The sequence below is a fragment of the Castanea sativa genome, chromosome 5, assembly GCF_040712315.1.
Source record: "Castanea sativa cultivar Marrone di Chiusa Pesio chromosome 5, ASM4071231v1".
In the NCBI taxonomy this organism is placed as follows: Eukaryota; Viridiplantae; Streptophyta; class Magnoliopsida; order Fagales; family Fagaceae; genus Castanea; species Castanea sativa.
Window position 1 is genome coordinate 47470233 of NC_134017.1, and position 24022 is coordinate 47494254.

The window sequence follows — 24022 nt, forward strand, 5'->3', positions numbered from 1 at the left end:
AAATTATCATGCGCAACGCGTGGGTCTGCGATTAGTTTCTACAAAACTTAGGCAACATTACTAAATATCTCTTACCAAACGGGCCCTTAACTTCTTGAGTAGTTAGGGTTTTGCGATCAGATTGCTTACAATTAGCTCAACTACAATTAGTTCAACTACAATCAATAAGGTTTCCATTTTAGAGAAAGTATGACCTTGGTATTCAAAGACAAATTTGTGCTGCTTCATTACAAGGTTTATGCTAAGAGTCTTATAATTTAATGACACTTCTTAATGTTTTCAATGGAGACATTAGGTTCAAACCCCTCATCTTCCAATTTTCAAATTATTTTTTTAAGTTTTATATTAAATAATAAATTATTAAATTCTAACGCCAAAAAGAAAGTCAATCAACTAGGTGTTAAATGCCCAAAAGAGAAGAAACAATTTTTAATTATCTTTACAATTAAGTTTTTAAGAGTAAAAATGTTCTTACACTCTTGTACTTTTATTTTAGTTAATTTGGTAATTAAACTTTGGTATTGTAACAAATAGACTTCCTTAACTCTTTTTTCCCCAATTGAGGACATAAACTTTGATATTGTGTGTGCCAATTTAATTTCTTTTTGCACCAAACTATTAAAATTAAAATTAAAATGAAGGTGTCATGCACTTATTAAACAAAATAAAAGTTTAGGGGTCTATTTGTTATAATACCAAAGTTTAGATACTAAATAGGCCAAAAAAAAAAAAACCCTTAAAAGGCCTATTTGCTATAGTAGTGGGTATAAGAGCATCAGCATTGAATGGGCCAAATCTCAAATGCATGCCAAATCCCAATGTAGTTTATAATCCAGGCCCAAAAGAGAACTCCATTAGATGCCGCAAAATACAACTATTGCAAAAAAAAAAAAAAAAAAAAAATTGAGTTACAGTGCGATTCTAAATGTAGAATCGCATTGTAGCTCAAAGGTAAAAACAAAAAAAATATTTTTTAATCGATTTGGTTCTCTCTCCTCTCTCTGTAGATCATTATTTTCATTATCTTTCTCTCTCTTTCTTTCTACTCTCTCTTCTTCTTGCTCTCTCTTTTTTAATGGCATGGAGGCAATGGCGTGGAGGCTCGATCAGCTTTTGTGGTGGAGGCGTGGAGATCGTGAGTTTGTTCATAGGTTTCTGGCGTGGGTTTGTTCATGGGTTTACGGTGTTTGGGTCGGATTTGGATTGGTGTTTGGGTTGGCATTTGGGAGATTTGTTCCGATGGGTTTGCTAGGTTTGATGATGGATTTTGATTTTTGATTTTGATTTGGCTGGATTTTGCTCAGTGGAGGTGGGTGGTGTGATTCAGAACGGTAGAGATTGGCGTGGGTTTTGACGAGATCGGTGTAGGTGTTGACAACAGTGGAGATCGGCGTGGTGGAGATTGCACTACAAAACACGCGGGTCTTAGGCCGCGTTTGCAAAAACGCGGCCTAAGACCCTAGTTGGGCCACGTGAATTGAACGCAACCCAAGCCCAAGTTTTTAGCTGCGTTTTTTTGGTACTACGACCACGTTTTTCTAGAATGGGCTGAAGCCGCGTTTTAAAAACGCGGCTTCAGACCCATCTGAAATATATATATATATATTTAATTTATATCTTGAAGCCGCGTTTTAAAAACGCGGCTCTACATTGTCCTAAGCCGCGTTTATTAAAAACGCGGCCATAGATATGACTGAAGCTGCGTTTTTTAAACGCGGCTTCAAGAATCCCTGAAGCAGCGTTTTAAAAAACGGGGCTAAAAACCCTAGTATAAATATGAAATAAAAACTCATCTCACCAAAACTTCTGTCAAGCCCGATATCTCTAAGCCCTTTGAACCAAATTCCCTCAAAACCCAAACCAAACCGATCGGTCACCGGCCACCATCCCGGTCCTCTCCTTCACCGGCGGCCAAATCGGCGAGACCCAACTCAAACTCAAGTCCGCCCCATCGGACACCGCCCACGCCACCCTCACCCACATCGTCACTGACCTCCAGACCAAGCGCCGCGGCACCGCCTCCACCTTCACTGCCTTGGGTCTCTCCCTCTCTCTCTCCAGCTCTCAATCTCACTCAAGACACTGACTGGGCCGACTAACAGTAAGTTTTTTAAATTTATTGTGTTGATTTTTGTTTTAGGGTTTCAATTTTTGGTTTAGGGTTTTCATTTTAGGTTTAGGGTTTCGATTTTGTGATTGTAGGGTTTCAATTTTGTGATTGTAGGGTGAATTTCTTAGGTTTAGGGTTTCGATTTTGTGATTGTAAGGTTTTGATTTTAGGTTTAGGGTTTTGATTTTAGGTTTGGGGTTTCGATTTTGGGTTTAGGGTTTCGATTTTGGTTTAGGGTTTTGATTGCAGGGGTTCATTGATCTATAGCAAGATAAACAAGAACCATAGTTATTTATTTATTTATTTATTATTATTAGTATTGATAAGGATTGCTAAGTCAAACAAAAACCACTCGTACATGATAAGATTGTTTCCCTTTTTTTATGATCTAAAAAATTCTCTTCCGCCAATTCCTCTTCGACCAAACCCACCTTTCTCAGGTACTTTTTTTTTTTTTTTTACATTACTTTGTTTAAGGTTTTTAAGGTTAACAATAACACAAACACCTTTCGTTCAATATTTTAACGTCTTTAACTTCTTGTGCTGTGTGGTAAATTAATTTGAATATGTTCCGATTCTGAATGGTGAAACTGTCAAATGGGTTCAGCCCAATAAATTGGTTCGGTTCCGAGGAATGATACAAGACATGTTGGGTAATGAATTTTACGTTGGTGCTTTCAAGGATGGTGATGTTTGGAGAACCAACAAGTTTATGGATGTTTCTCACTTCCCTATGCCTATGGCTTCTACTTCTTCCTCTCATATGCGAGTTTGGGAACGCCGTTTACTTTATTGTGTTCCTGTGAGTTCTCTTCTCATATATATAAAACATGCCCACCTAGCGTCTTTTGTTTTTAATTAAGTTTTCTTTTGGTTTGATGTGTTTTTTTTTTTTTAAATGGTTGTCTTAAGGTTCCGGGGCGGAATTCTTGGACGGAACCATCGTCTGAATCGTTGGTGAATCGATGTGTGGATTGCTCATCCCAACAGAGAGAGAAGCGTCGGAGAATGGATGATGAATCCGTTGATCACATGGATATGCTTGTAAGTTCCATCCCTGCAATTGTATTTATTTTTTTATTCATTTTAAGTAGCTGCTCAAGAATGATTATGTAATTAAGCATCAAGAACGAATGCTAAAGACAGAAATTTTCACAACTTTCTAAGGCGACATGTTGTGATTGGAGCACTGTTACTTTCACACACGCTGAAACCACTAATATAGTATGTACTAATCACAATAGGTAATGTCAGCGGTTGTGGAAATAAGGACTTGATTTAAGTTTGAAAGTGTAACTACTAACTGCAATGTGCTTCCCCTTTCATTACTTTGAGGCCGTATTACCTTCCTATTTTGGGTTGGCTCCAAAGTAGTTATACATCAATGTTTTAGTTTGTAAAGTTCTATGGGGTTAATGTGATAGAATTATACACTAATCGTACTCACTTTTTATTTGGACTTTTGTTTGGATATTGGGTGATTTTATATGTCCTTGGTTTATCTAACTGGCATAACATGTTCAATGTCAGGTCTCAGATGAGGGATTTCAAGGTTCCCCTAGTACCAAAAAGATGGTAAGTAGAGATGATTATCAATTGTTTTCTTTTTTTGGTTTTCTTTCTTTCCATTGGTTGGATAAGAATCTGCTGATATTTTGATTCCTATAGTTAATTAATGTTATTAACACCTGGTATGCGTAACCTTAATTCACATATGTTGGGAACCATGAAAATTCTGGGTTGTTTGGTTAAAAGGAAAGGTGTCATGGACTGCCTTGATCTAAGTCTATTGAGAAGGGTGATGATTAATCCAGGAACTTGTAGACCCTAAAAACCTCTAAATGTGGAGCTATAAGTCACAAATGGGAAATCCTTCATGTCTCATAGGGTCAATGTCTAAGAAATGTCACTATCGGCTACACAAGCAGAGAAAATGGTCTACTTCATAATTGCTCTTAGTTTACGTAATGCACCCATATTTGTTATTTTTTTATAAAATGGAGCTGTCAACCTAACCATTTTTCTTGATAAGTTGCAATTCCCTAAGCTTGAGTGCATGCATGCACACATGCTAACCAACAAGATAATCAAAAGTTATAATAGTTAATTGATTAGAGGCTTTAATTAATTTAATCTTAAACACTTTTGATACTCATTTTCCCGAGTCTTGACCATTTCTTTCTTATCAGTTAAATGAGATTCTTGAGCTGGAAGCAAATAATAAGGAAGGCTTCCTTTGAGAGATTTTCAGCTAATTAAGAGGCTTTTAGTTTCCGGTTAATGCAAATTGTGTGTATCTACGAAAACTACATCTTTGTATAGAGGAGCAGCCATGCCTAGTCTCATTAATTTTCAATCTAAGAAAATTATTATGTAATCATAGTACAACTAACATGATATTCTAAACTAATAATAACAAATTATCTTATACAAAAGTTTACTTTTCACCTAATTCTTGAAATTATGTCATATTATTTATTAGGTGTACGACTTTTTTTATTGACATTATCAAAGTGATATAATTCCAAAGTTCTTAAGAGTCCAAACTACTGTTTTTACCTTTTCTTGTCCTTCCATCTCCTCCCAAAAGCTTTGATCATATTTTAGCATCAAAATGGAGCAATGGTTTTAGATTGATGTAATTGTCAAAACGATGGTAATTAATCATCAAATTTTACAGGTTTGTCATACAATTGTTTGATTATGAGACCTTGAGCATATTGAAATTAACCACTTCAGCACACAAGGAGTATCAACTAACCAAATACCCCAATTTAATTAAGAACTGTTCTCAACAGTCTAATATGAGCAACAAAATAAAATTTTCAAAAAGAGCGATGCATTTTAATTTAGTCAGTTGCAGATGGTGTTATAGTAGTCAATCATTCACAGTTCTTGAAACTCAAATATTAGGTGAGGTAGAGCCTAACTTTATGAATTTCTTGATTGCATAAGGTCTTGCCAACCCTAAGTGCCTGTCAATTTTGACTTTTATTGATATTACTTAAAAGTTAGAACTTATGGTGCTCATAATGCAAACTGTCCATCCTTAAAGTTGCTCCTTTATCAATTTATTTCATTCTTCATGTACTATTGCAAAAGTTTTTTCTTCAAAACACATTTTGACTTTGGACTTTAGCTGGTTCACTAAATAGCCGACAATTTAGTTGACAATCTTATCAATCTGCTGTTATAATTGTATGGTTCAGACCAATTAACACCCTATCATGGGGTGGATTCTACATAGTTGATCTCCAGCTGTAATAGTTGCACAAACAAACTAGCATTTCCCTTTTTTCCTCGCTGACATAGCTTATTTTGTTCAAAATGATATATATCACTTTCATTTAGAATCATCATTGACACTTTTCTTATTATGCACCAATTACAATAAAGCCAGACTCAATTTTGTTCTTTTTCTTCTGTTAGGTTGCTCATGTTTGACTGTTGAATGTTTTTTGTTGTCTGACAGTGTCTTTTTCCTTAATTATTTAATTCATTTTCCCTTTATTTTATTTTATTTTATTCTCTCTTAGTCTCAAGAAAGAAGCTTTTAGTCTCGAGAAAGAAGCCTTTTCAGTTTTGCGATCATGTGGTTGGTCAGATGAGGTTTTTAGTTTCATGAGATCAAAGAAGAGGTTACGTGAAGAAGCTGGAAATGGTCCATCAAGTACTAGTGAATTCAAGTGAGGTATCCTACAACTTTTACATGTATAATGTATATTTAGGAACTTTTATTGTATAGTCAAACTTCAAATACTTGCATTTTCTTGAAGAAACGTATCTGAATTCCTGTGTGGTCCTTTTTATCTTGTAAAGTGCAATACATTTCATTAGTAGGAAAGCTTTGCAAGGTTGTAACAGTTCTTTTTTTGATAAGTAATAAAAATTATATTATAAAAAGAAGAAAAGTGTCACCTGAGTATACAGGGAGTATACATCAGGGACAAAGAAACAATTCAAGAGCATAAAGTACAAAATTCCATAAACCCATGAACTGAAAAAATATCATGAAAAGATTTTCTGTGCTTTGTGTTGAAATTCAATCTCAGCTGTCAAGCTCTTGACCTTATTAGAATCATGTTTGACTTTAAGGGTCTATGTTAGTTTTTTTTTCCTCTTTTAATTGGCATTCCAGATTGTTTTGGGTTCTATCTGGTACTCATGATATGAAGGCATCTTCTGGAGGTGTTAAGAAAACAATGCATATGAAGCATGGATATCTATGAACAAATCATATAAGCTAGTTGCCTGATTTTCCGGGAAGAGTGGAATATATTTATTCAGTTCAGGGATTGGATTATTTAGAGTGGAGTGGCATCCTACTTCGAGAATTGAACGTGATTCCAAAATTTTGAATCCTGTTTGATATCAGTAGTTCTATGTATTCTGTTGTACAATTTATTTATTGTTAGTGTTTTCTGGCTATATGTTTCTTTGTAAACTGTGATAAATATAGTGGTAAATAGTTAAATATGTTGCCACTTTGAAAGCTAAACAAGCATTTTACTATTTTGGCAAAAATGATGTCTGACCTGCTTCTGTAAGTTATTACAGATCTGTCAATTTTTAATGTAATTAATATTTGCATTCATTGTTACTATTTGTCTTTTACTGTATGTTTGTTTGATGTTTTTGAGTTACTTTAAAATTCCTGAGTGAATATTTGTGGTCCATTGGATAAGAACCTAGAACCATCTGAAAACCAAAATTGCAAGTTGTTTTTTTATTTTAGTTTTACTTTCTGCTTCCAATTTGTGCTCTGTGTTTTCTTTATTTCATACATTTCTTTCTTTTTTGGCTTTCACTTTTATGTGCAGCAAATATATATGATATACATAAATGGTTCATTTATCTGATTTTTATTTTTATTTTTAAATTGTTTTTTGCAACTTTTCTTTCTTTGAATGCCCCATTAGATGCTTGGTCTCTATTCTAGTTATAATGAGGCCAAATGCAAAGGCTGCTATCATGTAGCTGGATTTTTTTAACGGTTCAGACTGTAGAGTATAATCAGATATTGTGGACATCAAAGCCACGAACCAACATCAAACCTTTATCTTGTCTCATTTGTTAGAAGCTTGTTGAGCATTTTTTAGGAGATGTCCCAGGCTAGCTGCATGTTGTTTGCTACAGATATAGTTTTTATTAGTGAAACTTGGTTGAGAAAAGTAAGTGGCACCTCATATTGGTTAAAGTAGGAGTAGAACTGGGCTGTGGTGAAAATTTATGCCTAAGAGGCCTTTTATCTAATTTTAGATTGATTGTACCTGAGGGAGAGATTGAGCCAGAAGTTCCTGCTGATATTTATTTGTTTATATGTTTGGATGGTTGAGGGGAACTGGTCTAATATGACTTTTCGATCTTTGACCTATTTCAATGCATGTGCTGGCATGAAAACGCGGAAGGACATGTATCAATTTGAGAATAGACTAGAATAGAAAGATTTAATAGAAGATATAACTCTAGCTATAGTTAATGGAGTTGAATTTGGAGGCTTTTTTGTTCTACGTAACTTATACCAAGATGGGTCATGATCTATGATTTTAGTGTACAACTTGAATTGAAATAAGGTTTCTTGTGCTCTATCCTTTTGGCCTGGCATGTGCCATCACGAGTGAATTCGCTTATTGATTGCACATTACATGCGTTAAGAGTACAACTCTATCACACTGTTTTATTGCATTTAGTCTACAACTGTGTCATATTGTTTTATATATAAATTTAGGGTGCCACCAAAAGATTTTGATAAAATGATGGAAGAACGCTACAAGGATGGTTCTAATTTCGTCAGATATGGCGAGGATGATTTTGAGAACAAAAGAGCAATTGATAGAAATAATATTATACCCAATTTGACTTCATTGCTCTCTGGCTGCATTTTTTACTTATATACTTTTTCTTTTTTCTTTTTTAATTGTAGATTGTGGCTGTGAATGATGCACGAAAAAGAGCAACAGTGAAGCTTATACCAAGAATTGATCTACAAGCAATGACTGCAAAAATTGTAATGCCAATTTTTTTTCCTGCAGTATTTTCCTTATTTTTAGTTTTGTGGAAATAATTAATGTTTTTTGCCAGTATCATTTGATATTAAAAAAAATGACTGCATCAAATTTGTATACCTTAAATGATGGGTTTTATGGAATTGACAATGACAAGTCTTAGAGTCAGTGGCTATTTCCTATGCAAAAACTTGCATTTTATGTTACCTTTTTTATATTTAACCATAATTGTATATCTTCTCTTGCTTTTTTAAACAGTAGAGTTGTACCATTATAATTCCCCCTTCCCCATGAGGGAAAATTAGGATGTGTAGACGATGTTCTCAACAATTATGGTTTGCCAATTCACTAATAGTTATAAATAATTAATTCCAAATATGTGTTGTCATGTAAATATACTTCTTAGTTTCCATGCAACCAAGAAATGTTGGGTGTTGATATTCAGTTGAGCCTGGCCTACTCTACTATGTACTGAGCCTCTCAAAGATACTAGGCAGCCATGAACCCTTTTGCCTTTTTTTTATTTGCTATACCCTTTTTCTTATCACTATAAATAAGTAGATTCCAATTGAGTTTGTTACAATCAAATTTTGGTTTAATTGGAAATCTAGTTGTTTAGAAGTTGTGGTGCTGTGTGTGTTAAAAATCAGAACATCCTTTTTTTACAGGGTGGGGGAGTTAGCCTCAAGAAAAACTCCACTCCAGCACCAAGATTGATCAGCACAAGTGAACTTGAGTAATATGCATGATCTTGTCTTTTATATACTTTTTTTTATAGTTCATCTTGGATGTATTTGTAGGTAGTTCTTTCATAAGATTATATGCAGCAGTGGTTGCAATAATAATGCATGATATGTGTGTGATAAAATGCCTGTCTTGAAAAGATTATATTATGTGGAATTTTTTGCTAAATGGTTTACTTATTGAAGTAATTCTCTATAACTTTTTTTTGAAATCAAATCAGCATGTGCATGAAATGCTTACTTATTGGATTAATAATAGATTTTTAGTGTTTAATTGGAAGAAAAACTAAGCTTGAAATTGATCCTATCAAACTTATCCAACATAGGCATTTCTGCAGTAGATGCAACTGTTAGGTCCTAATAATAAACTTAAGTTCAAGTTTTGTACAAGCTCTTGCTGATTATTCTGTTTATTCCTCCCTTTCACTTGCTTTTTCTACTTTGGTTAATGGGTTTCTTGGACATCTTAGTTGGTCAGGTGCTCTTACTTTGTTGGTCACCCTTTCATGTCTCTGTCACCATTCTTGTACTCTTTCTTTGGCTATGTGTCTTTCATTCTGGAAAAGAATGGGGTTGAAGATTCATGGCCAAAGGGAGAGCAGGAAAAAACAAGGCTATAGCCGCGTTTTTAAAATGGGGCCATAGTAATGGGCTGAAGCCGCGTTTTTAAAAACGCGGCTTCAGCTCAGAACTATGGCCGCGTTCAAAACGCGGCTAATCTCTTTTCCAGGCAATCAATATTTGACCTATGGCCACGGCTAAAAAAACGTGGCCATTGGTCCCGGCCTAGAGCCACGGCTAAAAAAACGTGGCCATAGACTCCTCTAGGCTATAGTTACGCATTTTAGGCCATGGGTAAAAACGCGGCCTAAAAAAACGCGGCCATAGACCAAATCGACCTATAGCCACGTTTTTCTGACCTATAGCCACGTTTTAAAAACGCGGCTATAGAACCTTTTTTTTGTAGTGTTGGTAGGTGGGGAGATTGGCATGGCGGAGATCGGTGGAGCTGTGGTGGCTGTGGTGTTGTGATCGGCGTGGGTGTTAATGGTTTTTTTTTTTTTTTTGGGTTTGCTGGTATATGTGATCGGCGTGATGATTTTTTTTTTTTTTTTTTTTTCCAGTTTCGCCGATCTGAGTTGATATGGATGATGGAGGAGTTGGGTTGATTTGGATGATGGAGGAAGAGTCTGGAAAATGTGAAAAGTAAAGTAATGGAGGATTCTGGAAGGTACACGTGGAGGATAAAATTGGGAAAAAACAAAAAAGGAAAAAATATATTTTATTGTGAAGATATATTATTTTAATGAGTAGAATAGAAAAATAAAAATTGGGATGTTGGGTGTTTTGAAAAATAGTATTGTATAATTGATAAAGTGATTTTTTTATGGTAAAATATAATAGAATTGAAATAAATCAATGTTGATGCTCTAAGTATGACTATCTCAAAGTTTAGGGAGTGTAGGTGCATTTAACTCTTTAAAAAAAAAAAATACAATAAATCTCTATTTTTTTTAGAATAAATATAATAAATCTTTTAAGCAATCACATGTACAAACTGTCATTTCTGGTTTATTCTAAAATATTAATAAATAAATATAAGACTATGCAATGTTCATGGTATGGTACAGGCATACAGCCTCAATGGTTGATGACTCGATTTCACTGGGAACAACCTCTATAATTTTCATAAAGAAATTAACGCACAAAGCGAATAATTTCTAATATATGCTCTAAAAGTAATTCTACAGTGATGTTGGAAATTGTGCTGCACATGTTATAGAGTTTTTATTTTTTGGGTTGAAAAAACAGATTAATAATTGCAACAATGAAAAAAAAAATCTGTTGGATGTTAATTGTCAAGTGCCGTAAAACTCATTACAATATTGATTCAGATTATACATAAAAAATAAATGAAATCATTGTAATAATTCAACAAGGTTACTAATTATAGAGTTTTTTTTTTTGGGTTGAAAAAACAGATTAATAATTGCAACAATGAAAAAAAAAAATCTGCTGGATGTTAATTGTCAAGTGCCGTAAAACTCATTACAATATTGATTCAGATTATACATAAAAAATAAATGAAATCATTGTAATAATTCAATAAGGTTTCTAATCATAGAGTTCTACAAACAGGAGACAATAACATGCATATTTGAATTGCAAGTGTATAAAATAATATTTTTAGAAATAATTAGTTGTTGATTTATACTCCGCCTAAAAGTTAATAGTTATTGCATAAAATTTATATTTTTATGAAACCTATAAAATTCACAATTAAATGAAAATATGCAAACTTTTTTTTTTAATGAAGAAAATATGCAAACTTTGGCATTGGGATCAATTAACTACCATTTTTAGTTACACTCTTTGTAAAGGGTTATGAGACAAATTATAATGTTATGTTTTTTTTTAATGATTATTAATAGTAGGTTTAGATAAAGATCAGTAAAAACTTGTTAACTTTATGATCGTAAAATATGTTGTAAAATGTAGCATTGGTCTATAGTGGAGTTTAGAAATGGCACTATAGGGCAGACTTATAGTGACGTTTTTAGTGCCACTATAGCAGCATTTACAAACGCCACTACTGTACTGTCACTGTACACCTATTGTAGCGTTTTACAAAAACGCTACTATAAGTTTGCCTTATAGTGCCATTTCTAAACGCCACTATAGACCAATATTTTTATTTTTAAAAAAGGCTATAGCAGCGTTTTAAAACTCTACTATAAGGCAGACCTATAGTGGCATTTGATAGACTCACCCCTTAGTAGCCAAAAATACCAACAAAAATTAATTTTTGGTAATCAAAAGTTATTTTTTTTTAAATTACAATTTTAATTAAATTAAAAGATATACAAAACAAAACAAAAAAACATAAATTAAACAGGATACAAAAGTGAAGTACTGAGGGCAGATTTCTTATAAGAAGTTTTACGTTGAGTAAGCTGTTTGACCGTTGAATCGTTTTTTCTTCATTGTAATAATGGAATCCAAATCATATGACCCCCCAAAAAAAGGGTATCCAAGTAATGTGATGACATGACCCTTTAAGACCGGGATATCCTTTGTGTAGATGCATCTTAAAAAGTGAAAACTACCTTCTCCTTTTCCCTACTTTGTGATCTGGAAAAAAAAAAAATAGCTTTTACATCTTTTTGGAAAATAATATACAAGTTGCTCTGCATCTATATGCGGTGACAAAAATTTGATTCTTTTGTGTAGCTATTTCTTATTTTATAAACCAAACATGATTATTCTACTTGTTCTAATTACTTTCTAGTTAGGAGACACTGATGTGATATTGTTTGGTTTTTGTTATTGACCATTGAATCCAATCTTGGTTTTAGACCTAGATTATATACACATTTGCGTTATTTAGGTGGTCTTGTCTCCATAACACAACAAAAAAATATGATTAGGATTTAGTTATTGAATTACAAATCCCATTGCTCTTTTTCCGGTCTTTGATCATGCAACAACTTTATATTGGACTATAATATATAAACAATTATTGGCCATGGAATATTGGGCACAAACAAGCACTATTATTCTTCATAAGCATTTAACTTATGGCTAGGTTACTTCACTACACGGATTGGGCCAATGTCCCATATTTTCTTTGCTACATGGATTGGGCAAGGTCCAGGCTTGCAACTGAGATCACCATCAAAGGGAGTGCTCTTAGAAGCACACAATCAACTAGCTCCCACAACGTACTTGACAACTTATAAGCACTTTCCTAGCTAGCACAAACACCTCAGATCTTATCACTTCGTAAAGCAATCCAACATTATTTTCTTTACTAAGCTGTTGGACCATGGAACAAAATCCACTGACAACGCACAGAAACCCTTAATGGTATGCTTGACTCACAGAGAAAATCCTTGAAGATTGCTGATTCTTAAGGAACCTTATCATTCATATCAAAGAAGGTGCTCATATATACTCTTTAGCCTCTTGGAACTCACACAACAACTACTTCCATAATTTCATACGACAATCATTTTCTTTTGGGGCCTAAACCTACGAATCACATACGTAAAGAGAGGCTATTAGTTTGGTAGGTATGAGACAAGTTTCGGGAAATGAGGGACATGGTACTCATGTACCTTGAAACGTATGTGTTTGGGGTACATGCATTAAGGGAATGACAATCCATGTCACAAGTGACACAACCGAGTGCGTATGCCTCATTGAATCGCAGTGCAATTTCTCTTTTTCTCAAGGATGATTTCAGTCATTATTGTAGCTCAATTAGTCTTAAAATTCTCCCTCCATTGATATGTTCATCAATGGAAAAACCTGAAAATTTTCTAGAGGATTAAGTTATATATATCAATAATGTTTAGTTCCAACAAATAGTTTATTACTATATATACTCAAAGCATATATATGTTTGAAAAAAACTTTGAGTGAAAATTTGAGAATCATATAAAAGAAGTGATCACAACAATCTTCCTTTTATATGGATCATTTACTAGGGTTTCAATTGTCGACTCTTCCAATCCCCTTCTTATAAAGTAGTCATTAGATGAGCACTCCAGTTTGAGCAAGCCTTCAAAACTGTATACATATGCAAGTAGAAAATGTTCTTTAGATGAACATTCTAAAGAATAAATTACGCTTATGGTTGAAGAATATTCTACAACATGAACATCTCAAACAGAAAAAACAATAAAGATGGTTTTTATAATCAAAATTGTGGATAACTCAAACGGCTTGTATTAATATAGTTCATTCTTATTGCCCCAAGTAATCAGTAAAGTTAATTATAGACTTTAGTAAGTTTCGAAAGAACAAAAACTTATGTGAGGTGTTGTTCATTAGATTCTCTTATTAAAATTCTGCCATATAGCTATTTAATTAAAAAATACACTTCCATCTCATGAAAAAAATAAATCATATGACAAAATCTTAGGAGGAGAATTTAAAGAATAGTACGTAAATACTATACCTGAATCTTACCCATTTAAAAAAAATATATATTGAGAAAAATTATTTTTAAAATAATTTCAATTCATGCCTTAAGTCACTAATAACTAAAAGTAATACAAATTCACATAAATTGTGACAAAAAATCCTACCATGTAAAAGTATAGGAATTTTGATCTATTATCACTAAATTAGTTATTATCGCCAAGATAGTACGATAAGATTATTATTATTGTGAGGACAAAGGGTCCATGCCATGTTTTTGGGCATTGGGCCTGATCCGAGGGTATTAACTTGTCCGAGGAGGGTTTAGTGGTAGTAAAGGTGTCTAACTTAAAAGCCCACAAGCAAGCTATTGTGAAATAGGCTGATGGAAATTATCTGAGGAGAGGCAACTCCTCGGCTAAATGAAGTGAAGATCATATGAAACGCCATGATGTTTAGAAGGAGATTCTAGTAGGTTTGGTGAATGAAGATGCGTTCCACAAGGGTATAAAGAGGAAGAACGAATGAGAAATATCTTAAAAAAAACTGCTGCCACCGCATTAAAGACTCTGCACCTACCCCTCTGGTCATATTAATGAAGAAATAACATCTGAACAGTAGTGATCAGCCTTACAGCTATTGTGGGAAGACTTCAAGAGGGCGGTGGATGTGACAAGTATCTGGATCGGTGATCTAATACATACGTGGAGGATGGAGGAGGAAGGAAGGGAATATAAAAGGAAAAAAAAAGGCATTCAAGAAGGGGGATCGGAGAAAAGAGAGAGAAGCATTGTATACACAACCCTCAATTGTAATCTATCTTTAGAACAAGGAAAAGCAATGCAAATCGTCCTCGGCATATGTTCGAGGAGAGTTTTTGTTACATAAACTGTTCGTTGCATGTGAATTGGAGATTTAGCCCATCATTTTTGTTATCCAATATCCATAGAACCTAGGTTTCAAGCCCATTCTCTACAAATTTCATTGTATTGGACTTTTTGGGTCTGGTCTCTTCATACAATTGGGTTCGGGTGCAAATTTTGACCTTACAATTATATAAACTCATGTCATGCTCAAATCATATTATATCTACTATATGTAATAATAAAAAAGTGTGGCTTGGTTGCATCAAATGGATGCACTCCCCTTTTGTTATCATACATTCTAAACAATGGGAAAATCTATAGCCAAAATTTCAACAAAAAAAAAACTAATATGATTAAAATTATAATACCAATTTTTTCCTATAAATTTCATTATTTATTTCATAATGGATTAATAGTCTACCAAAATATTTTTGTTTTAAGTTTTAAGGGAAAATTATACTTTATAACCCTAAAGTAGTGGTAGTAAAGGTGTCTAACTTAAAAGCCCACAAGCAAGCTATTGTGAAATAGGCTGATGGAAATTATCTGAGGAGGGGCAACTCCTCGGCTAAATGAAGTGAAGATCATATGAAACGCCATGATGTTTAGAAGGAGATTCTAGTAAGTTTGGTGAATGAAGATGCGTTCCACAAGGGTATAAAGAGGAAGAACGAATGAGAAATATCTTAAAAAAAACTGCTACCACCGCATTAAAGACTCTGCATCTACCCCTCTGGTCATATTAATGAAGAAATAACATCTGAACAGTAGTGATCAGCCTTACAGCTATTGTGGGAAGACTTCAAGAGGGCGGTGGATGTGACAAGTATCTGGATCGGTGATCTAATACATACGTGGAGGATGAAGGAGGAAGGAAGAGGATATAAAAGGAAAAAAGAAAGGCATTCAAGAAGGGAGATCGGAGAAAAGAGAGAGAAGCATTGTATATACCACCCTCAATTGTAATCTATCTTTAGAACAAGGAAAAACAATGCAAACCGTCCTTGGCATACGTCCTAGGAGAGTTTCTGTTACATAAATTGTTCGTTGCATGTGAATTGGAGATCTAGCCCATCATTTTTGTTATCCAATATCCATAGAACCTAGGTTTCAAGTCCATTCTCTACAAATTTCATTATATTGGACTTTTTGGGTCTGGTCTCTTCATACAGTTGGATTCGGGTGCGAATTGTGACCTTACAATAATATAAACTCATGTCATGCTCAAATCATATTATATCTACTATTTGTAATAATAAAAAAGTGTGGCTTGGTTGCATCAAATGGATGCACTCCCCTTTTGTTATCATACATTAAAAACAATGGGAAAATCTATAGCCAAAATTTCAACCAAAAAAAAAAAACTAATATGATTAAAATTATAATACCAATTTTTTCCTATAAATTTCATTATTTATTTCATAATGGATTAATAGTCTACCAAAATATTTTTGTTTTAAGTTTTAAGGGAAAATTATACTTTATAACCCTAAAGTATGTCCTATATTATACTTTGCGCCCTAAATTATTCAAATGCACGGTTTGCAGCCTAAACTATGACTATTGTTACACTTTGCACTCTAATGTTAGTTTTACTGTTAAGTTGGATGGAATTATGAAGCATGTGACTTGCATGTGTGTATTTCTTAAGTGACACAAACTTAAAAGACTAAAAACCCTTCCCCAAATCAAAATCCTTGGAACCCTAAATTCCCAAATCAAAATCATCTTCAATACCACCACTACTCCACCACTGCAACAAGTAGCTTGACAAGTTTGGTAAGAGGCATTATCTTTCTCACCTCGACGTGCAATGTAAGAAATTTGGCTTCTTTACTGGCCATCTGTTGATTGATGTTGAATTTCTGCAATATAGAATAGGCGTTGCAGAAATATTATTTCAAAGAACACTAATTGTCCAAAAGCTTCAGTGCTTTGTCTTTTGTTCCATATTAAATATATACCGTGCTTCATGGAGCCTACCTCGTAGAATAGGGATACGCAGTAAAAGGCCAATTCCTTAGCTTTTGAATTTCATCATACTTTCAACTACAAATTTGACGGTTTCTTTTAAGGGCTTCTTTTGAGCAGTGGTTTTATGGTGGTAGAGCAGTGGTGGTGTTGAAGATGGATGATTTAGGGATTAAAAAAAAATTGTTTTTAATTGATTGGAAAGAGGGGGTTTTGGTCTTTTAAGTTTGTGTCACTTAAGTAATACACACATGCAAGTCACATGCTTCATATTTCCATCCAACTTAACAGTAAAACTAATGTTAAGGTGCAAAGTGTAACAAGAATCATAGTTTATGGTGCAAATCGTGCATTCGAATAGTTTAAGGTGCAAAGTGTAATTTAGGACATACTTTAGGGTAGTAAAGTGTAATTTCCCCAAGTTTTAATAATAAAATGTGTGTGTGTCTCTCCTACTTGCAAGCATCACAAGTTTTTTGTAATATATGTAGGTTAATGTAAGCATTACAATTGTATAACATAATTTAGTCATGTGAATCATTGTAAGTACATTATAAATATTAATATACTTTACTTTAAATAAAACTCTATTACCAAAGATTTAATAAAAATAAAATACCATTCCAAGTAGAACTCAATTACCAAAAGTTTCAACCAAAAAAAAAAATTTTAAAAGGTATTTTATTATTTATTTTACATTATTTTATAATCAATTATAATCTTTAATTTTTTTTTTTAATAAAAACTTGATCTTATAAGATATGCATTCATCAAATAACTTGAAGTAATTTTTGTTCTTTTATTTATACTATCTAATTTTATTAATAAATATTATTAAATAAATTTCTTCATTTTACATATTATGATGTTTTCTTTTTCATAACATGATTCTTTATGTTAAGCCATAAGTGGCATGGACATAATACTAATTAGAATAATTTTTAAAAAAAGATTATTAATACAATTTTGTTAAATAAATTCTAGAGAGGTGTTATTAGATAAATTTAAATATATCTTCACAAAACATTTGCAGTGAAACTTTTAAGAAGTTAGACCATGGCTTCACACACCTCTTTTCTACTATTTTTTTTATACTTGATGATTGAGTTAGAGAGAATTTGAACTCTAAATATCTTTGTTAAAAACAAGGATTGATGTATTAAATTAAGCTACATGACTCTTCTCCCTCCCTCCCTCCTTCCTCTTTTCCTTCTTTTTTTTTTTTTTTTAGATAATTCCTACTCATTGTTAAGAAAAGTAAAAATTATATTTATATGAGGAAGGAAATTTCCCCACTTTAATTGTCATCCCCATCACCCATAGTCTTTTTACATGCATCTTTAATTCTTAACGGCATCTTATAGTCAATCATGTCTCATTCCAATTTTTAATGGCTGAGTACCTTGGTCAGCATCAATGCTATCCGTGGCCACTCGACAAACTCATATCCTTGACCACACTAATTCTTTCGGTCTTTGTTTTGGCCCATCAAAAGTGATATTCGGTGTTTGTTTCAAGATTTCTGGACCCTAATTTATCAAAGTATACTCATTTGTTTTAATTACATTTATTATTATTATCATTGTTTTTGAAACTCTTGGGATTGCTATTTTATGAGTTATAATCGAAAAAAGTTGTGCCTGTTGCTGCATTTATTGTCAGTTTGATTCAAATCGAATAGGCTCCCAACTGTTCTTTTTTACAGGTCAATATAATATAGTATGCGTGAAAATGAAACACTTTCGTGGGATTATAATGCTGTAGAGTATAGAGTATAAAGTAAGGACTAGTAGCTTTTTACACATATGGATTTTGAGTACATGTTAGCAGTCTCTTTTTTTTTTTTTTTTCAAGTACTGGTATCCAAGTAGTATCACCTATGACAGGGGAGGGACATTCTTGGAGTACACGTATCTTCTAAAGTGATAGTTAGCTTTCCCTTATCCGTTTTGACCTGGGAAAAATAATTGCTTTAAATTGATCTTTTGCATCTTTCCGGAAAGTATACAACTTCTTCCTCATCTATATGCCGTAACAAATTTGATGCTTTTTGTATATCTCACTTTGCTTTCTGGGTCGTAGATAATTAAACCAAGCATTATTAATTAGTTTACTTGTTCTAGTTATATTTTAATTTAGGAGGGAGTGAGTTGATCAATGTAACTTTTCTTCCTCATCCACATGCTATTAGGATATTTGTGTGTCAGTATAAGAATATGAGTGGTCTTGTCTCCAATACACCGCAAAGATAATATTATAGAGTTTTGTAATTGAATAACATATTCGATCAGTTAAGTGCAAAAGTCTCCTTCCTATTGCTATCGTTGGTGGTAGAATTATCTCTTATTATCGTTGCAAGCAATAGACCTCTCAAATATGTAACTCCAATCTCCGCATATTCATAGGGTTCACATATTGTGAGAGAGAGACCGACTGTATGCAGCTAATGCAATGGACATGTATGTCTCCTTTTAGTTTTTTGAGACTTGAACTTGAGTACTAAACCTTTTTTCCCCTTGGAAAATTCATTATATTGCATTGAAATAAACCTAAGAGAGTTAGCTACTAGAGTGGACACACACCTGGTGCAGCTGATTAGATATCCGAGTGATTATTCTGTTGATTTCTTATTGAAAAATAGAAAAGAATTCTGCTGCATATGTATTAAGAATCAAGAAAAGTTAGGGATTCTAACGTTATCGGAACATTTTTCAATCATACATTTAACGGATGGGAAGGCAGCTTTGGTGTAGCAGAACTGAGGAACTTAATTTGTCCTTTTACAAAAAGCAAAGTACTTTTGGAATAAAGTCCAACAGGAGGACCACCTTATAACCTACACAGTTTTTGGGTTAGCTCCCATCTCTCAAGAAGCATACAGCATCAGCATTATCCTTTCAGAAATTACTCCCACTCCCACTCATAGATTAGATTTTACCTATGAAGCACGGGTGCGGGTGCGGGTGCGGGTGCGGGTACGGGTACGGGTGCGGGACTCGGCAATTTTTAAAAAAGTGGGTGCGGGTGCGGCGGGACTCGGCAATTAAAAAATTATTAAAAATATTTTTATTTATATTTTCTATATATTTTTACTATTAAAATATTCTTAAAAAACATATTACTAATTTACTATGCCTTGATTCACAAAACAAAGAAAGAAAAAAGCAAGAAACACAAAACACAACACAAAACCAAAAAGAAAACACAAAAGAAGCAACAAATATTCAAAATAAAATTAAGGAAGGATAGATTTAGGGTTTTTGGGTCTCATTTAGAGCTGATTTCGGCGGTTGCAGCATGATTAGAGGCATTTTTCGGCCTGTTTCGACCGTTTCGGGTCTGTTTCGGCCGTTTCGGCCGTTTCGGTCGCCGGCCGATACGGACCGATACGGCCGAAACAACCCGATTCTGGCCGATTCTGGCCGAATCGGCCCGAATCTGCTTGAATCGGCGCCGCGTCGGCGCGATTCAAGCCGCGTCGGCGCGATTCAAGCCGCGTCGGCGCGAGTCGGCGGGAAAAAAAAGATGCCACGTGGCCGACTCAGCCGGACGCCGCACCGACGCGCGAGCAGCGGCGTCCCTCGCGCGTCGGCGAGTCCCGCCGCGTCGGACGCGGGTGCGGCACCTCCGGTGCCGCGTCCGTGCATCCCAGGATTTTACCCATACATGTTAGATCTCCTAAAGTTTATAAGAAAGAGAGAGAGAGAGAGAAGGAAAAAACTTTATATTTGGCCTAATCTATCGGGGGTAAAGATGGTGCGAGCACTGCACAGCAACAGTGCTCACTCTCTAGGTCTAGGACCTTAAAGCTGAATCATTTCAAAATTTATGGTAACATAAAGAGACAGCAACATTTACTTTCTCATTGCTGGAGCTTTCTATCACTTGGTGGGGTTTATTCCATGACATCAAAGTGCTTTTGCAATTGGTATTAGAGACTTTCTTGGTAGCCAAAAGGTAGTATCTTTAGCAGACCCAAAAATGATAAAGATGTTATCTTTTGAATTTTTTCCGTCCAAAGAAAGAGCCATCCCCAAAGCATCTTACATCCTATCCTCCCTTTCGCAAAATTCTCCTTAAACTACTGACTGCGAGAGTCACAACTCACAAGAACGGTATTTTATGCAAATTTTCATTTTGGCCATGATTTCATGCGGCTTTTTTTTCTTGGGGTAGTCACCACTGTTGGCTAGAAAGATAGGAATATAGCCTCTTTGGACCTTGAAGTGCATAAACTGAATCTTAAGACACTTCCTAATTGACACCCTACAAAAATAGGATCCTAATTTGACTTAAAAAGACATTAAATATACCTAAAATCAAGGAAATAATAATCCTAAATCTAAAATTTTGAAAATTAAAAAAAAATTATAATTAATATAAAAAATATACTTAACTGTAGATTATGTCTTATATTAGAGATGTTCAGTAGAATATCATTAAATTGGAAATTTGATTGGAATTATTTTTTGGTAGTTACAATGAATAGAGGAAGGGTATCCATATAAGAAAACCAAAATTATCACTAAATTACAAGATTCATAAGGAAATAGAAGGCTCTTGATCACTATAGGCAAAGTTTTTATTTCATTTTCATTCCTTTGAGTAATCCTTTTTTTGGTGTGTAAAATAAAAGCCAAAATGCATAAACACATGATTCCTTTCAATTTTTTCGTGGTAACTCCTTAATATTTTCATATTCATAAAATGGACCATTGGCATTAACTTCTATCTACTCTCAGCAATAAAAAAGAATCATGCAACCATCAAATTACACCCAACAACTGATTCGCATAAAATAAAACATAGATAGCAATGACATAGAAGAAATTAGCAATTTTTTCTCAAATTTGATAAAATAAATTTCTTCTATCATTGATACACTTGTTGCTATGAATTAGCTGAGTGTTTATTATATGATGGTCGCATGATTTTTTTTTTTTTTTTTCCATTATTGAAAGTAAACAGAAGCTTATCATTGAGAGTAATCAGAAGTTTGTCCAAATAATCGTTTCATGAATGGAAAAACCTTAATTAAAGAGTTATAAAGAAATTTTAAAACCCAAAATATCATTTTGCAACTTACTTTTGTTTATGACTACAACAAAACAATATGTCAAATATCTGGCAGAATCCACAGTAGGAGCTTTGTAACAACATAGCTACGTTCCCTGATACGCACATGCTACGTTCTGATACACTACAAATAACTTTTTATTTCATAGACAAACTGATACAAAAAGATTTAAGCTTTTCAAAAAATAAAAATAAAAGATTAATAAAAGGCTAATATTTTTTTTAATTTGATTTATATTTTTTGAAAAGTTGGTTGGTCAGTTTGGTCTGGGCAAGTGGACAGAGCGGTAAATATCATGAATTTTGCAGCCACTTTGACTGTGAGTGCAGGTAAAAAGTGAAAAAAGTGAAAAATAGAGCAACATGTATTGGGGCACCGGGATCGATGCTGCTGCTTGTCTTGGCATCCAAATAGAGACGTTGGAGATTCGTACACTGTTCTTTCACACGTTGGGGCCTAGTCAGACTCTCTGTTTATTTAATCAGAAACCACGAGCAGAAACAAGGCACCAATCACCTAAAAAAAGAGAAACTCAAATCATTTCTGAAAAAGAAATTTCTTGCCTTGGTATGGGATTTTTAAGTAACTGATAATGACCTGCAATCTTTCAAAATTTTCCCAGTTTTTCAAGATAATTGTATGTTTCTTGAACCATTAATTTGGGGTAATTTACAAACCAACAATTTTTTTTTTAACTTTCATGTTGAGTTTTGAGTTTTGACCTCTATTTTTTTTAAAGGTTGTCTTTTGAAAAAAAAAATTGGTCTAATAAAAAATAAGCCAAAGAAATTTAATAGAATCAAGTTGTGAAGCCATAAATTGAACATTTTTTTAGTTGGTATGTTTAGATGTTTCCATTAGATACACCAATATGTGACAACCAATTGAGTAAATAGGCTCTTGGTATAAATTGCACTCTTAAATACCTCATTTTGGCGAAAAAGGAACCATGAACCTCTCAATTTCTTTTGCTATTACCTTCCTTAAGATCGCATCATATGTGTGGATATACAAATATTTAGAAGTTAACCTTAAAAAACTATAGTTTTATGAGCTTAGGATTCATATGATTTTTTTTGAATATTTTTATTAAACTGAAGAAATAAATTTGATTAGACCTACTATTAAATATTAAAGTCTAGGATTAATAAATTATAAATATTAAAGTTTAGGATTAATCAATTATAAATAATAATTTTTTATCCTATAAACTTCTACTATTAAATCTCAAAGTCTATGTAAATATATTTTATTCATATAGACTTATAAAAATATAATATTATATATACTTAAATCAACTTTTATACTAACAAGCTTATTCAAGTACACATTATTAATATTATGTTGAAGTTCGTCTTGCATAATTCTTGAGCTTAATTTAGACTCAAGTTGAGTTATTTGTTTAAAAAAATAAATATGAATAATTTTTTTTCTCCTACTGCAACGTTTTTATAAAACTGAATTACTTGATCAACTTTTTTTTTTTTTTGAGAATCTTGATCAACTTAATTTAACCCTCCTTAATCTACGGAAAAAAGGATTTGAAGTCACACATGTAATGACACTCATGCAATGACAACGGGGACACCAGATAGCAGATTAGCAGTTACCTTAGCACAGTGGCATGTCATGGATATTAAATGTGGTCAATTCTCAATACTCAATAGCTGTACCTAACAAAAATAATAAAAACAAACTAATTCGCCTATGCGTACAGTACGGTCAAGAGCATTTATTCTTTTTGTTTACACTAGGACTGTGTTTCATAATTTCATTACCATGTTTGGCGCAGCAGAGATTTTTTTTTCTTTCTTTTATAATTATTATAAACAGGTTTAAAAATTTTATTAAAAAAAAAAGAAAATAAAATAAATTACTGTAGTTGGTCAAGTTAAATCACTCGGGATATAATTATGATTAATCCGATAAATAAAAATATTGAAATAAAAGAGGAGAGAAGGAGAGAGAGAGAGAGGAGAAAAAATATATCAGCCAAAAAAAAAGAGGAAAAAAAAAACAATAAATTATACTGCTTTTATTTTGGGAGTTCATAGTTTCCAGTTGTCTGTCATAACTCATATTCTATAGCTTCAAGTAATGATCAAAATAATTGACTATAATGGAGAGAGCATGTACCATGTTCATTTATGCATTAAATTGAGATGGACGGAGGTGATGAACTCTTCATTTTAATGATCCCATTATCCCAATTTTATAGCAAACCAAACATGCAATAAAGAAAGGAAAAAGAAGAAAAAGTTTTTTATTTTTATTTTTTTAAATAGAGTTTCAGTCTATGACGTCCGCTTCGGGTGATTATGCTT

At 33.4% G+C, this 24022-nt stretch overlaps 1 protein-coding gene across 3 annotated transcripts; it reads left to right on the plus strand.

Annotated features, from left to right (window-relative positions):
• The first annotated feature begins 1988 nt into the window (after window positions 1-1988).
• On the plus strand, window positions 1989-10168 carry LOC142637356 (mini-chromosome maintenance complex-binding protein-like). 3 transcript variants are annotated; one of them, XM_075811636.1, is made up of 8 exons: window positions 1989-2101; window positions 2793-2912; window positions 3023-3154; window positions 3641-3685; window positions 5647-5801; window positions 8034-8117; window positions 8784-8851; window positions 9983-10166. In XM_075811636.1, exons 2-5 carry the CDS (start codon window positions 2823-2825, stop codon window positions 5665-5667), a joined length of 288 nt encoding a protein of 95 aa, XP_075667751.1. In that variant the 5' UTR covers window positions 1989-2101; window positions 2793-2822; the 3' UTR covers window positions 5668-5801; window positions 8034-8117; window positions 8784-8851; window positions 9983-10166. The 3 variants fall into 3 exon arrangements, with proteins under 3 accessions (XP_075667751.1, XP_075667750.1, XP_075667749.1); XM_075811635.1 differs by having other exon boundaries at window positions 2000-2101; window positions 2718-2912; window positions 5647-5796; window positions 9983-10168; XM_075811634.1 differs by having other exon boundaries at window positions 2000-2101; window positions 2718-2912.
• The last annotated feature ends 13854 nt before the right edge of the window (window positions 10169-24022 follow it).